The sequence below is a fragment of the Callithrix jacchus genome, chromosome 5, assembly GCF_049354715.1.
Source record: "Callithrix jacchus isolate 240 chromosome 5, calJac240_pri, whole genome shotgun sequence".
Taxonomy (NCBI): Eukaryota; Metazoa; Chordata; class Mammalia; order Primates; family Cebidae; genus Callithrix; species Callithrix jacchus.
This window is the reverse complement of record NC_133506.1, coordinates 143,280,292-143,297,260: the sequence shown is the minus strand read 5'-3', so window position 1 is coordinate 143,297,260 and position 16,969 is coordinate 143,280,292. Positions and strand designations below refer to the sequence as shown.

Here is a 16,969-nt window from a genome sequence, read left to right as displayed (position 1 = left end):
TCCTGGCTACCCTTGGCAACCCAGTCCATGAACTTTCCTTGCACCTTTGAAACCCAAAGCAACGATACTTCCTTTCCTGACTTCACAAGGGAAGAGCTAGTTTCAGGAGGACCCAAGCTATAGAGGCAGTCCCTCTGTGCTTCTTCCTATCCTTCCCCACACCTCCTGCCACACCCTGGCAGGACTGAGCGGCAGTGAGACACTGTTCTCACTTTGGCCAGGAACAACTCGTTTTCCAGTGAACATGGGGAGTAGAAATCAGGCACTAAAGCTTGCTTGTGTATCACCCAGACTTTATGAATCAGAGGAAAGAGAGAATTATTTAAATGGCCTAAAAATAGGCCAGGCGCAGTGGCTCACACCTGTAATCCCAGCACTTTGGGAGGCTGAGGCAGGCAAATCACAAGGTTACGAGACTGAGACCATCCTGGCCGAAATGGTAAAACCCCATCTCTACAAAATTAGCTGGGCATTGTGGTGCTTGCTTGTAGTCCCAGCTACTTAGGAGGCTGAGGCAGGAGAATTGCTTGAACCCAAGAGGCAGGGGTTACAATAAACAGAGATCATGCCAGTGCACTCCAGCCTGACGACAGAGTGAGAAAACGTCTTAAAAAAAAAAAAAAAGCAACAGCCGCTTCAGGTACAAACCCTGGGTCTACAGAGGTGGTCGGTCTTTGATCAAATAAAAATATCAGCATTCCCTAGATATCATTAAATTGTTTTTAATGATGGGTGAACTCATTTTCTTTTTAAATCAACTGGGAATCTTCTTGAAAGAAATAGAACCAAGTCTGGCTTATCAAAGCAGAAAAGGAATTTTTTTTGGAAGAATATGGAGGAGGCCCAGAAGCAGAGGAAGAAGTCAGAACAGGACTCCAGAAAAGCAGCTGCAGGGGGCTGGCTGGGCAGAGAGCGAGTGTGTTCTTCAGAGGGCTTGTGCCAGGATGGCTCAGCTTCAGCAACCATAGACCTTTCTCCATTCTGCTCAAGACTCAATCCTAAAAAAAACATCTGGCCACCCTCACTGGATGAGTCAAGGGCAGGGAGAGCTTCCTCATTCATTGACCCACCACAGGGTCTCTGCCTGTGCAGTGTTGACGTTTCAGGACCAGGTAAGTTATTTTTTTGGGGCCTACCCTATGTGTGGTAGGGCAGTTCACTCCCATAATGTGACAACCAAGAAATGTCATCAGACCTTGAGAGACAAAATCAACCTCTAAACCACTTCTCTAAAGTAAAATCATTCTCCTACCCAGAAGGAAATGGATGCTAGCTGGCAAAGAGAAGCAATGTCCTACCCCATTGATACCTTGGTGCCATATGAACAGTTATGTATTTCCACAGCTTTCTCCCTAACTCATGAACTTCCTGAGAACAGAAATGATGTCTCACTCATACCCATGTGCCTGCTGTCTTCAGTACACAGTGTTTGGCACACAGGTGCTTAGATGAATGACCTTTGATGAATGCATGAGCAGACGTTTCGTCTGAGCCCTATCAGGAGTGGTTGTGTTCCTGCTTACTGCTGTGCACAGGGAGGTCAGGCCGAGGCATTTATCTCTGAACCCTAATGGTGGGAGAGGTCCACACCTCTGAGGATTCAGACCTAAACCACTGCATCCACCTTTCTTCTAAAATCACCCACTTTGGTGGAAATCATGGCCTCTTAACAGACGGCCAGTCCCCTACTGACGTCCTCATGTTTTCCTTGAGAAGTGGCTCCCCCTGGGCTCCTGACTGAGATTGGGAAATATTTCTCAGGTTCAGAGCAGTCAGAATGAAAGAAGCTTCTTAGGTGTGTGTTTCTGAGCTTTTCTCATAAAAGAGTTAATAATTGGTCAATACTAGTTACTGTCCTCTAGAATGTTCCTAGTAATCAAAACATACCCTGCTTTTAAATTTGTTAAATCAAAGGACTACCCTAATCTCCAAAGGCACCTGCCATCTGGGAGGCTTCTTGAGCAAGCCTAGACCCCCAGCTTCCACAGCTCACACTGACCACGTCCCGTTCTCCCTCACACCCCCCCAACAGAGCTGTAGGCCATATCCATGCCAAGTCTACTAGATCATTGTAGGTGCTTTTCCAGCTAGCTGGGTCTTCACTAACTTGGAACAGTGTCCCAAACAAATCATAGTTCTACATGAAACAGCTGTTTTCTGTTTCACCTTAGAAATATTTTTTAGTTTAATTAAGTAGAAAATTATATGCATGTACATCTTTCTTGCTCAGTATTTTTCAAGTTATAGTTTCCAGTTGAGAGAAATGACATCTCATTTTCAGGCTTATAGATTTCCACAGGTCCATCCGAGCTATGGGTCTTAAAGGTAAGCATGCAGCAGAATCAGCACTGGGAAGGCTTATTAAAACACAGGTCGCTGGGCCCATCCCCAGGTTCTGATTCAGCAGGGCTCAGATGGGGGATTAAGTATTCATATTTCTGACAGGTTCTGAGTTGACACACCAGTGATACCAGGCTACTTTTAGATCCACTGGATCATAGTTTTCAGAAGAAAGTCCCAGCCAGTCACAGAGGTGCATGCCTGTAATCCTGTGGGGCACTTTGGGAGGCGGAGACAGGTGGGTCACTTGAGCTCAGGAGTTAGAGGCCACCCTGCGCAACATGGCAAAACCCCATTTTTACCAAAAAAAACCCAAACAAACAAAAAAAAAAACTGGCTGGGTGTGGTGGTGCATGCCTGTAGTCCCAGCTAAGGAAGGCGGCAGGGGTGGGAGGATCACCTGAGCCCAGGAAGTCAAGGGTTCAGTGAGCCGAGATCGTACCACTGCACTCCAGCCTGAGTGACAGAGGGGCACCCTGTCTCCAAAAAAAAAAAAAAAAAAAAAGAGTCTTAATAATTTTATATATATAATATATACAAGGTGTCTAATCTTTTGGTTTCCCTGGACCACATTGGAAGAAGAAGAATCATCTTGGGCCGCACAGAAAATACACTAACATGAACAATAGCTGGTAGGCTAAAAAAAGAAGAAAAAAACTCACCAAAAAAAAAAAATCTCATAATATTTTAAGAAAGTTTATGAATTTTTGTTGGGCTACATTCAAAGTCCTCCTGGCCACATGCAGCCCACATCCATGAGTTGGACAAGCTTGGTGTATAACATCTTCCTAATAAATAACAAGTGATTTTTTTTTGCCCTTTTAAAATTCATATTAGGCATTCAGACAGATAGAATAAATGGATAAATGAGTGGAAAAAACCCTTACAGATATTCAATTAATAGTTTATTCATTCATTCTTTGACTTTCATTAAACTTGGATCATACTTAGCCATTGATCAAACAGCCGTAGTTTCATTATATTGGACACCCTTGCTTGGTGTCAAGCAATATATGAAATGGACTCAAATAGAAGATGTACCTATTCTTCTTCCAAGCCTTAAAATAATTCTGCTTCATAATTGCCTCGTAATCCTCTGTATTTATGAAATTAAATGATACACCAACCGTATCACCCTAGGGGCTTAGGAAAGGGAGCCAGAACAAGATTCCACCTTTGCAAGGTTGGCTTGCGGCGTAATCTAACTGCCAACCAATTGCTCTCAATTATGTTTTCAAATAATTATATTAGTTGTACATCCAAAAGGGCATTCAAGGGGTTAAACAGGTTAGGCCATGAGTATGCTGATTTTTAAACGAAGGTCTGGTTGGATTATGTGTTCATTATGTATTACACAATAACAGGGTATGAACTTGCAGCTTTGTACACATTTGAACTCATCCTGGAGCTGACAGAATTTTTTCTTGGTGTAGAAATATGCATAGTTAGGAGCCCCTTAAACCTTTAAGAGCTCCTGTTTGAAGGGGTTACCGCAGACACTTGGAGAGCACCCAGAAAACATCCCTAAGCACAGAACTCTTGGGTACTTTTTCTCTCGGTATCATGCCAAGACAGGAACTCCAGCAGCAACCAAGCATTGTGAGCACTGTGTGCCCTGATGGGAGGAGGCTCTTGGTCGTGACTTCAGTGCCTGTCCTGGTCACGAGTGTCCCAGTCACACCTGGGCCAAGCCACCATTGGCAGTACCAGACTACGGCCCTGTGAGACAAAGCCAGTGATCTCCGCCCTCTTCTTCCAGCTAGATGGGCACAGTCGTGACTGCTTTTAAAGTGCTCCACAGAACAGGAGCTGTATAAGTTGGGTATAAGTGCTCATGGGTGGCATCAGGAAACAGTGAGACCTTTCTCTCAGGATTTTCTACATATGTAAGTTCTGGCACATCAAGGATGCTGATATTTAAATATAAACCTTTTAAAAATATAGTTGACAGAATTTCAGGGCACGAGGCAATATATCATAGTGCTTTAAGAGCATGGGCTCAGTAACCAGACTGCCAGGGTTCAAACAAACAAACCTATGAGCTGTGTGACTCTCTTGGCTTCAGTTTTCTTACTTGTGAAGATAGTTCTCTCAAGGTGTGTTTTAAGGAGCCCATGGACGAGTGCTCTTACGGCAGTGCCTGGCGCACAGTGAATGCTCTGTAAATAGCCACCATGGTTCTGGGATTGGAGTGACTGGCATTCTCTGATGAGCCCCGTGTAGGCCACCTGTTTGCAGTCAGGTCCTCCTGCATGGGATCTTTCTCCTCACTTTCTTTCCAGCTTTATGTCTGCAGTCACTTGGAAGAAAAGGACTGGAAAGACACAGTTTGGAAACCCTGCCACTTTAAGACTCAGTCTTGGAATCTTGTTGATATCCTAATTTATTTTAGTCAGGCCTAGAATAATTACCCTAGGACTTGAGGGTTATGAAACACGCTCATTTGAGCAGAGCCATCAGAACAAAAATGTTCTGGCTTGTAACATCTTTTCTTAGCCCATTTGCATCTCAGGTAAAATGAGGAGAAAAATACATTAAATTCTCACTCTTGGCCGGGCGTGGTGGCTCAAGGTGTAATCCCAGCACTTTGGGAGGCCAAGGCAGGTGGATCACGAGGTCAAGAGATTGAGACCATCCTGGTCAACATGGTGAAACCCCGTCTCTACTAAAAATACAAAAAATTAGCTGGGCATGGTGGCACGTGCCTGTAATCCCAGCTACTCAGGAGGCTGAGGCAGGAGAATTGCCTGAACCCAGGAGGCGGAGGTTGCGGTGAGCCGAGATCGCGCCATTGCACTCCAGCCTGGGTAACAAGAGCGAAACTCCGTCTCAAAAAAAAAAAAAAAATTCTCACTCTTTAACTACTCTGTATATTCTCTGTCCCTCTCCATAGGACAAATAGATGGAGATCTACCTGCTTCCTTTTGTGAACTCATATATGCAGTGTGTGTCCTGGTGCAATTTTATCTTTCTTATATTGCTGTTGACACTTCCCTCTTTTTAGTTGTAAAGTTATTGCCTATTTGAGGCCTTTTTGCAAGATCCATTCATTCTCCCCTTAATTTAGGTGATTTCCACAGTGAAATGTGTTTGTTAACTCCACCCACCTGAGTTGGAGTTAACAGCTCCAAGCTGGTTCCCAGGGGTGCCCAGAAAATAGTTTTTACTAGTCACCCTTCTAAAACTAAGACTTGAAGGCAAAGGGAACATTTTTGTCAGCTTTGAAAAAGAAATCAAAGCTATCTTGTAATTTTTTGACTATGTCCATCTATAAAAGCCAAATCCAGTTTTTCTTACTTGTAGAACTACCTGAAACATTGGGTTTTTCTTTTAATTCTCTGTGTAGGGTTTAGTTCATGTTGACACTCGCAGAACATTTACATCTAATTAGAGCAGGGCTGACACAACAGTGCCCAGGATTCTTCCCCAGTAACTGTTCTGATTATCCCTCCAGGCACAAGTCCTCATTTCCTCCCTTTTGAAACTTCATCTTTAGCAATCCCATTACATACAAATTCACCAAACCATTTAGCCCTAACCATATTTCTTTAGAAAAGCCCACAAGTTTATGTGTTTTTTTCTTGTGGCCGCAGTTGCCATTCTATGAGATACAGGGATTATTTAAGGTGGGAAATTGGAGAAGGACGCGTGCAAGTTGGGCTTGTCTTCTGGGAAGGAGAGAGCAGGGTCATGTTTATATTGGCAGTTTGTTGAGTTGAAGTGAACCACTTCAAAGAACAGGATGGCCATACTTACCTCAATAGCTTGGCTCTGAATAAGTTCCAGTCATTTAGTTGTAAACGACCAGGCATGTAATTATAGAAATGTTTCAAATACTAAAAGGAAGACAATGGTGTGATAGACTAGCACATTTTATGGAAAGCCATGTCTTAATTAAATATTTTCTCCAAATGCTCTTTATATCAAGAAACCTGGCACATAGGGAATGCATGAAACCTGATTTATCAGGTAGAGTCTACCCGAGTAATAACCTGCATCTAGAAGGTACAGTGTCAACTCTGCTGCTTTAGCCATCAACACATACCCAGCGCTTCCGTCATTCTGACAGCTGGGCCAGAGGCAAGGCCTGCATTCATGCATCCAGATTCTTTTACTGTAAAAAAGAACACTGTGTTTGGAACTTAATTGTACAAATAGACATAGCAATGACATTCTCTTCTAGTAACTGCCCATTGTTCCTTTGTGTCTCCACACCACCCTGCTCCTCCTGTATTCCAGCACAGTCTGTCCTTCCTGTTCTGTAGGTCACCTTGGTTCAGAGCCCCGGGTCCTCTCATGTTACTCTCCCAGAGTCTCTTCCAGCCTTACTCTGCCCCGCCAGACCCTTTCCTGATCAGCATACATTGTGCATTTTCCCACGTTTATGCCTTTCCTATATCGTCTCCTCTACCTAAAAGGCCCCATTTGTTAAGTTGCTAGCCAGTTCCATCTCTTTCACAAACCTTCTGAATCTCTTCATTGGAATTCATCTTTCTCTTCTGTTCTCCCACACTGACTGCACTTGGTGTGCTATTGGCATCTACAGTTTACTTTTTCCTCAAGATTTTATGTTAAAATTTTTCACATATTCAGAAAAGTTGAACAGTACAGCAAACACTCATATACTTGCCATTTAGTCAACATTTTCCTATATTTACGTCTCTTCATCTCTCTATCTGGCCTTGTATTTTTATGCATTTCACAGTAGTAGACATCAGTACATCTTTTTTAATTGTACTTTAGGTTCAGGGGTACATGTGCAGATCATGCAGGATTGTTGCATAGGTACGTACATGGCAGTGTGGTTTGCTGCCTCCATGCTTCTATCACCTATATCTGGCATTTCTCCCCATGTTATCCCTCCCCAACCTCCCCACCTCCCGCTGTCCCTCCCCTAACCTCCTCCAACAGACCCCAGTGTGTGATGCTCCCCTCCCTGTGTCCATATGTTCTCACTGTTCAATACCCGCCTATGAGGGAGAACATGCGGTGTTTGATTTTCTGTTCTTGTGTCAGTTTGCTAAGAATGATGGTTTCCATATTCATTCATGTCCCTACAAAGAACATGAACTCATTGTTTTTTATGGCTGCATAGTCTTCCCTGGTGTATATATGCCACATTTTCCTTGTCCAGTCTATCGTTGATGGGCATTTGGGTTGTTTCTAGGTCTTTGCAATTGTAAACAGTTCCACAGTGAACATACCTGTGCATGTGTCTTTATCATAGAATGATTTATGAAAATTTGGTTATATACCCAGTAATGAGATTGCTGGGTCAAATGGAATTTCTATTTCTAGGTCCAGAGGAATCTTCTACAATGGCTGAACTAATTTACACTCCCACCAACAGTGTAAAAGTGTTCCTATTTCTCCACATCCTCTCCAGCATCTGTTGTCTCCAGATTTTTTCATGATCGCCATTCTAACTGGCGTGAGATGGTATCTCAATGTAGTTTTGATTTGCATTTCTCTAATGACCAGTGATGATGAGCATTTTTTCATATGTTTGTTGGCTTCATGTATGTCTTCTTTTGAAAAGTGTTCATATCCTTCGCCCACTCTTGAATGGGTTTGTTTGTTTGTTTGTTGTAAATTTGTTTTAGTTCTTTATAGATTCTGGATATTAGCCGTTTGTCAAATGGGTAGATTGCAAAAATTTGTTCCCATTCTGTTGGTTGCCGGTTCACTCTAATGATTGTTTCTCTTGCTGTACAGAAGCTCTGGAGTTAATTAGATCCCATTTGTCTATTTTGGCTTTTGTTGCCAATGCTTTTGGTGTTTTAGTCATGACGTCCTTGCCTATGCCTATGTCCTGAATGGTTTTGCCTAGGTTTTCATCTAGGGCTTTTATGGTGTTAGGTCTTATGTTTAAATCTTTAATCCCTCTGGAGTTAATTTTAGTGTAAGATGTCAGGAAAGGGTCCAGTTTCTGTTTTCTGCACATGGATAGCCAGTTTTCCCAACACCATTTATTAAACAGGCAATCCTTTCCCCATTGTTTATTTTTGTCAGGTTTGTCAAAGATCAGATGGTTGCAGAGGTTTGGTGTTGCCTCCGAGGCCTCTGTTCTATTCCACTGGTTTGTATATATATATGTTTTGAGTCAGTACCGTGCTGTTTTGATTACTGTAGCCTTGTACTATAGTTTGAAGTCCAGTAGCGTTGATGCCTCCAGCTTTGTTCTTTTTGCTTAGGATTGTCTTGGCTGTGTGAGCTCTCTTTTTGTTCCATGTGAAGTTTAAGGTAGTTTTTTTCCAGTTCTGTGAAGAGGGTCATTAGTAGCTTGATGGGGAAAGCATTGAATCTGTCAATTGCTTTGGGCAGTGTGGCCATTTTCACAATATTGATTCTTCCTAACCATGAACATGGAATGTTTTTCAATCTATTTGTGTCGTTTCTTATTTCCTTGAGCAGTGGTTTGTAGTTCTCCTTGAAGAGGTCCTTTACGTCCTTTGTTAGTTGTATTTCTAGGTATTTTGTTCTCTTTAGCAATTGTGAATGAGAGTTTGTTATTGATTTGGCTCTCTTTTAGTCTGTTATTGGTGTATAGGAATGCTTGTGATATCTCTACATTGATTTTGTATCCTGAGACTTTGCTGAATTTGCTTATTAGTTTAAGGAGATTTGGGGCTGAGACAATGGGGTCTTCTAAATATATATTCATGTTGTCCACAAATACAGACAATTTGACTTCCTCCTTTCCTGTTTGAATACCCTTTATTTCTTTTTCTTGCCTGATTGCTCTGGCTAGAACTTCCAATACTGTATTGAATAGGAGTGGTGACAGAGGGCAACCTTGTCTAGTGCCAGATTTCAAAGGGAATGCTTTCAGTTTTTGCCCATTCAGTATGATATTGGCTGTGGGTTTGTCATAAATAGCTTTTATTATTTTGAGATACATTGCATCAATACATAGTTTATTGAGAGTTTTTAGCATAAAGGGCTGTTGAGTTTTGTCAAAGGCCTCCTCTGCATCAATTGAGATAATCATGTAGCTTTTGTTTTTGGTTCTGTTTATGTGGTGGATTATGTTTATAGACTTGCATCTGTTGAACCAGCCTTGCATCCCCAGGATGAAGCCTACTTGATCATGGTGGATAAGCTTTTTGATGTGCTGTTGTAATTAGTTTACCAGTATTTTATTGAAGATTTTTGTATCTATGTTCATCATGGAAATTGGCCTGAAGTTTTCTTTTCTTGCTGAGTCTCTGCTGGGTTTTGGTATCAGGATGATGTTGGTCTCATAAAATGATTTGTGATGGATTCCCTCTTTTTGTATTGTTTGGAATAGCATCAGAAGGAGTGGTACCAGCTCCTCTTTGTGTGTCTGGTAGAATTTGGCTGTGAACCCATCTGGACCTGGGCTTTTTTTGGTTGGTAGGCTATTAATTGCTGCCTCAACTTCAGCCCTTGTTATTGGTCTATTCAGGGTTTCAGCTTCTTCCTGGTTTAGGCTTGAGAGGATGCAAGTTTCCAGGAATTTATCCATTTCTTTCAGGTTTACTGGTTTATGAGTTGTTTGTGATAATCTTTGAGGGTAGTTTCTATTTCTGTGGAATTGGTGGTGATATCCCCTTTATCATTTTTTATTGCATCAATTTAATTCTTCTCTCTTTTATTTTTTATTAATCTGGCTAGCAGTCTGTCTATTTTGTTGATCTTTTCAAAAAACCAGTTCCTGGTTTTATTGATTTTTTTTGAAGGGTTTTTTTGTGTCTCTATCTCCTTCAGTTCTGCTCTGATCTTAGTTATTTCTTGTCTTCTGCTAGCTTTTGAGTTTTTTTTTTAATCTTGCTCCTCTAGCTCTTTCAATTTTGATAATAGGGTGTCAATTTTAGATCTTTTCTTGTTTCCCATGTGGGCATTTATTGCTATAAATTTCCCTCTAGACACTACTTTAAATGTGTCCCAGAGATTCTGGCACATTGTGTCTTCATTCTCATTGGTTTCAAAGAACATCTTTATTTCTGCCTTCATTTCATTGTTTATCCAGTCGACATTCAGGAGCCAGTTGTTCAGTTTCCATGAAGTTGTATGGTTCTGAGTTCTAATTTGATTGCACTGTGTCTGAGAGACCGTTATGATTTCCGTTCTTTTGCATTTGCTGAGGAATGATTTACTTCCAATTATGTGGTCAGTTTTAGAGTAGGTGTGATATGGTGCTGAGAAGAATGTCTATTCTGTAAATTTGGGATGAAGAATTCTATAGATGTCTATTAGGTCCTCTTGGTCCAGATCTGAGTTCAAGTCCTGGATATCCTTGTTAATTTTCTGTTTCATTGATCTGTCTAATATTGACAGTGGAGTATTAAAGTCTCTCACTATTATTGTGTGGGAGTCTAAGTCTCTTTATAGGTCGGTAAGAACTTGCTTTATGTATCTGGGTGCTCCTGTATGGAGTATGTATATATTTAGGATTGTTAGTTCTTCTTGTTGCATTGATCCTTTTACCATTATGTAATGCCCTTCTTTGTCTCTTTTGATCTTTGTTGGTTTAAAGTCCATTTTATCAGAGACTAGGATTGCAACTCCTGCTTTTTTTTTCTCTCCATTTGCTTGGTAAATCTTCCTCCATCCCTTTATTTTGAGCCTGTGTGTTTCCTTGCACTAGAGACAAGTTTCCTGAATACAGCACACTGATAGGTCTTGACTTTTTATCCAGTTTACCAGTCTGTGTCTTTTGATTGGTGCATTTAGCCCATTTACATTTAAGGTTAATATTGTTATGTGTGAATTTGATTCTGCCATTTTCATGCTAGCTGGTTATTTTGCCCATTAGTTGATGCAGTTTCTTCATTGTGTCAACGGTCTTTACCATTTGGTATGTTTTTGCAGTGGCTGCTACTGGTTGTTCCTTTCCATGTTTAGTCTTTCAGGAGCTCTGTAAGGCAGGCCTGGTGGTGACAAAATCTCTCAGCAATTGCTTGTTTGTAAAGGATTTTATTTCTCCTTCACTTATGAAGCTTAGTTTGGCTGGATATGAAATTCTAGGTTGAAAGTTCTTATTTTTAAGGATGTTGAATATTGGCCCCCACTCTATTCTGTCTTGTAGGGTTTTTGCCAAGAGATCTGCTGTTAGTCGCATGGGCTTCCCTTTGTGGGTAACCTGATCTTTCTCTCTGGCTGCCCTTAGCATTTTTTTGTTCATTTTGACCCGGATGAATATGATGATTATGTGCCTTAAGGTTGCTCTTCTTGAGGAATATCTTTGTGGTGTTCTCTGTATTTCCTGGACTTGGATGTTGGCCAGCCTTGCTAGGTTGGGGAAGTTCTCCTGGATAATATCCTGAAGAGTGTTTTCCAGCTTGGATTCATTCTCTCCATCACATTCAGGTACACCTATCAAACATAGATTAGGTCTTTTCACATAATCCCATATTTCTTAGAGGCTTTGTTCATTTCTTTTTACTCTTTTTTTCTCTAATCTTGCCTTCTCATTTTATTTCATTGAGTTGATCTTCAATCTCTGGTATCCTTTCTTCTGCTTGGTCAATTCAGCTATTGAAACTTTTATATTATACCCAAAGTTCTCGTGTTGTGTTTTTCTGCTCCATCAAGTCATTTATATTCTTTTCTAAGCTGTTTATTCTAGTTAGCATTTCATCTAACCTCTTTTCGAGGTTGTTAATTTCTTTGCATTGGGTTAGAACATGTTCTTTTAGGTCAGAGAAGTTTGTTATTGCCCAGCTTCTGAAGCCTGTTTCTTTCAATTCATCAGACTCATTCTCCATCCAGCCTTGTTCCATTGCTGGTGAAGAGTTGTAATCCCTTGGAGGAGGAGAGGTGTTCTGGTTTTCGGTGTTTTCATCCTTTTTGCACTGGTTTCTTCCCATCTTCGTGGATTTATCTACCTATGGTCTTTGTAGTTGGTGACTTTCAGATGGGGTCTCTGAGTGAATGTCCTTTTTATTGATGTTGAAGCCATTTTTTTCTGTTTCTTTAGTTTTCCTTTTAACAGTCAGGTCCCTCTGCTGCAGGACTGCTGTAGGTCTGCTCCAGAACCTGCTTGCCTGGGGATCACGTGCGGGGGCTGCCGAACAGTAAAGGTTACTGCCGGTTTCTTCTTCTGTTATCTTTGTCCCAGAAGGATACCCGCCAGCTGTCAGCCTGAGCTCTCCTTTATGAGGTGTCTCTGGATATACGGGGGTCAGGGAGCTGCTTGAGGAGACAGTCTGTCCCTTATAGGAGCTCAAGTGCTGTGCTGGGAGCTCCGTTGTTCCATTCAGAGCTGCTGGGCGGGTATGTTTAAGTCTGCTGCAGCAGAGCTCACAACCACCTCTTTTTCCAGGTGCTCTGTCCTGGGAAGGTGGGGCTTTATTTATAAGCTCCCGATGTGCTGCTGCCTTTTTTCAGGGATGCCCTGCCAAGCAAGGAGGTAGTCTAGTCATAGTCTGCCAGCAGAGGCATTGCTGAGCTGCTGCTGCTCTGCCCAGCTGCTGTTTGAACTTCCTTGTGGTTTTTTACAGAGGTAAAGTTAGAACTGCCTCGGTAATGGCGGACTGCCTCGGTAATGGCAGACTGCCTCAGTAGTGGTAGACTGCCACAATAATGGCAGATGCCCTTTTCCCCCACTGAACTGGACCATCTGGGGTCCAGCTGTGAAGCTCTCAATGCAGAGCATTCAGATTGCCGGTCTTTGTGGTGGTGGGACCCACTGAGCCAGATCAACTGGCTCCCTGTTTTAGTTCCCTCTTTCAATTGAATGGGTGGCTCTGTCTCCCAGGCATTCCAGGCGCCAGTTGAAACAGCTGCCCAGATATGTGTGAGTTTTTGTGTGGAAACCCATGGTGCCAGCTGAAACAGCTGTGCTGGAATGGCCTTTTCAGCCCAGGAATCTCTTGGTCTGTGAGCAGTAAAAACTTGTTTAGAAATGCGGTGATCACTCACCCTCTGCATTGTTCTTGCTGGGAACTGCACTCCAGAGCTGTTCCTGTTTGGCCGGCCATCTTGGATCTCCATCCATCAGTACATTTTATACCTAGATTCTTTGGCATGCATAGCATTAGAGTTCAGTAGTTGCTTACTCTATTCAGGTAAACTTTTCTTTTTTTTTTTTTTTTTTTGAGATGGAGTATTGCTCTGTCATGAGGTTGGAGTGCAGTGGCACAGTCTCAGCTCACTGCAACCTCTGCCTCCTGGGTTCAAGTGATTCTTCCACCTCGGCCTCCCAAGTAGCTGGGACCACAGGTGTATGCCACCACGCCTGGCTAATTTTTGTATTTTTAGTTAGAGACAGGGTTTCACCATGTTGGCCAGGATGGTCTCAATCTCTTGACCTCGTAATCTGCCTGCCTTGGCCTCCCAAAGTACTGGGATTACAGGCATGAGCCACTGTGCCCGGCCAGGTAAACTTTTCACGCAGTGAAACACACAATCTCAAAAGTACTTTTCAGTGACTCTTGATGCATGTGCACACCTTTATAACTGAAATCGCTGTCCAGATGTAGAACAGTACCATCACACCAGAGGTCCTCCTGCCCCTTCTCAGTTGATTCCAATATCCACTCCCAAATGCAACTACAGTTCTGATTTTTTTTCACCATAGATTGATTAGACCAATTTTTTTGAACTTCATATAAATGAAATCAAACAGTTTGTACTTCTCATAAGGCTTCTCTCATTCAGCATAGTGTTTTGGAGATCCATTTGTGTTGTTGTGTGTATGAGTCATTTGTTCCTTTTTGTTGCTGAGTAATATTCCATGATATGAATATGTTGTAGTGTGTGTATTCACATCCCAGTATTAGAAACTTCGGTTGTTTCCAGCATAGGGTGTGCAACTTGTTTCTTTGTTGACATATGCTTTCATTTCTCTTGGATAAATACCTGGGAATGAAATTGCTGGGTCCTAGGGTAGATATATGTCTAGTTTTATAAGAAACAGTTAGACCTTTTACCAAAGTGGTTATATTGTTTTATCCTTTCATCACAAATGTGTGACAATTCAGGTTGCCCACAGCCTCGTCAACATTTGGTATTTTTAGCCTTTTTAATTTTAGCAGTTCTGGCTGACCACAGTGGCTCACGCCTGTAATCCCAGCACTTTGAGAGGCCAAGGAAAGAGGATTGTTTGAACCCAGAAGTTCAAGACTAGTCTGGGCAACATGGCAAGACCCCATCTCTACAAAAAGTTTAAAAACTAGCTGGACATGGTGGCACACACCTGTGGTCCCAGCTAGTCTCAAATCAAGGCTACAGGATCACTTGAACCTGGGTGGTCAAGGCTGCAGTGAGCCATATTCACACCACTGCACTCCAGCCTGGACAACAGGGCAAGACCTTATCTTCAAAAAGAAAAAAAAGCGCAGCTATTCTGGTGGATGTGCAACAGTATCTCATTGTGGATATGGTTTTCATTTCCCTAACGACTAATGACGTTGAATGTCTTCTCAGTGCCTATTGGTTGTGTTATTTATTCAGATACTTCTTCTGTGAAAGGTCTGACCTTGTGAAGGTACAATCTTTGGTCGATTTGTAATTTAAAAAAATCTTTTTACGATGAGTTGAAGGAGTTCTTTATGTATTCTGGGTACCAGTCTTATGTGAGATATGTTTTGTGAGTATTTCTTTCCTACTCTATCATTTGCCTACTCGTTGGCTTAGTCGTTTCTTTTCAAGAGACATTTTTAATTTTGATAAAATCTAACATTAATTTTTTCTTCTTATGGTCATTGCTTTCTGTGTCCTAAGAAACTGTACCTACTTCAGAGTCAGAAAGATACTTCATGGGGTTTTTTAAGACAATAATTTTACCGTTTACATTTAGGTCTGTTACCACCTCAAGTTAATTTTTATCCATGGTGTCCAGTAGGGGTCAAGGTTAGCTTTCCCCATATGAATATGCAGTTCTGCCCAGCCCACCACTGTGAGTGTCCTTCTCACCCTCACGTTGTGGCTGAGCCTACCCGCCCATATGCCCATGACCTGGCCTGATCTTTTACACACAGTAGATGCTTCGTACATGTTCACTGAATTGCAATACAGATAAGAGAACAATAGAGGATTCCAGCAATCTTTTAATGTCTTGATTTTGAAAACTGTTTTACAGAATTCATCTCCCAAAGTACATGTCAGCGTATAGAGCCTGTTCAACCCTTGAGTTAGCATTTCCTGCCAAGAACCTAGGTTGAAGTGATAAGGCTAATTGCATAAATCTTTGCCTTTGGTTTCTTTAGAGTGAAGAGAGGACATGAATTCAGCATTTTATTGAATTCTTAACATATGCTAGGCATGCTGCTTCATTGATTCTGCTACATCTTGTTTGATCCTTAGAGCAACCTTGTAGGAAACTGGGGTGCCAGAGATTTTAAGTGACTTCTGCATTACACTTTGCAACTTAGAGTTAGTAAGTTGCAAAGCTAGGAATTCTGTGGGACAGGGAAATCTGAAGGAAAGCCAATAACTTGATTCTGATTTAAGACTTCTAGAAAAGAATAACATCTGACTGACTGTAAAGTATATAGAACTTGATAGCAAAACTTGATAGGTAATTAAACTTAATAAATTCTGAATCCTCCCAATCAAAGATAACTTAAAAAAAATTCAGCCTTGGCCGGGCACAGTGGCTCACACCTGTAATCCCAGCACTTTGGGATCACGAAGTCAATAGTTGACCATTCTGGTCAACATGGTGAAACCCCGTCTCTACTAAAAATACAAAAAATTAGCTGGGCATGGTGGCGCGTGCCTGTAATCCCACCTACTCAGGAGGCTGAGGCAGGAGAATTGCCTGAACCCAGGGGGCGGAGGTTGCGGTGAGCTGAGATCGCACCATTGCACTCCAGCCTGGGTAACAAGAGCGAAACTCTGTCTCAAAAAAAAAAAAAAAATCAGCCTTCTAATATCACTTTCTAAGTGTATGGTCATAAAAAAAGTTCAGTTTTCTAATATCACTCTCTAAGTGTAGGTCATATATGCAAAAATAAAAGCCCTTAGAAAATATATTTAGGCCTGAATCTCTAAGCTAAGGATTGATTGATAGTAAAAATGCATCAAAATTATTAATAGCTCCAGGGCCCACACACTGCCCATGACTTTATAAGATATTCTTACAATCAGATTATAGAGCCAGAGTCTTATTTCAGAAAGCCAGTGGATTTGAATTTATGTCTTTGTCCTTCTCGTTGCCTCCTGGGGAATGCAGTGCTGACCTTTCCTTTGTTTGCAGGTATGCTTCAGAAGTGTCCTTCTGTTGATGACTTCGTAAGCGCCCTCATTTCTGACTTGGATCTGGACTTCGAAACTTTCCTCATGGATTCTGAATAACAGAAATACTCTAAACCTCTTAAATCAAGGTCATGTCGATAATGACTTTATTATCAATGCTATGGTGGTGAGAGCTTGTTTCTGATTTCGGTGTTCACTTCTGTCATAACTTCTGAAAAACTTCAAACTGATAGAACTTGGAATAAATCGTTTGTTTTAATTATACTGGCTTTTCACCCATTTGGCAAATGTTAGAGCACATGGAAACTCTGAGCTGGTAACGACACTTCTGTGTGACATTGTTAAATGGAGGGTATGGGCATTTCCTTAGTGTAACCACTATTCTGTTGAACTTTTTCTGCTTTCCATGGATCTCTAATTGGTTTAATTAAATATTTAATTAAAAGCAAAATTATTTAGACAC

General features: G+C 41.6%; 1 protein-coding gene across 1 annotated transcript in view; it reads left to right on the top strand.

The window, feature by feature from the left end:
• The window catches only part of MIPEP (mitochondrial intermediate peptidase), a 164,521-nt gene extending 147,753 nt beyond the window's left edge, over positions 1–16,768 (top strand). Inside the window, exon 19 of the mRNA XM_002748900.6 lies at positions 16,508–16,768. Within this exon, the coding sequence (XP_002748946.3) occupies positions 16,508–16,605 (98 nt within the window). The 3' untranslated portion in view covers positions 16,606–16,768. The remainder of the gene's footprint in view (positions 1–16,507) is intronic.
• The last annotated feature ends 201 nt before the right edge of the window (positions 16,769–16,969 follow it).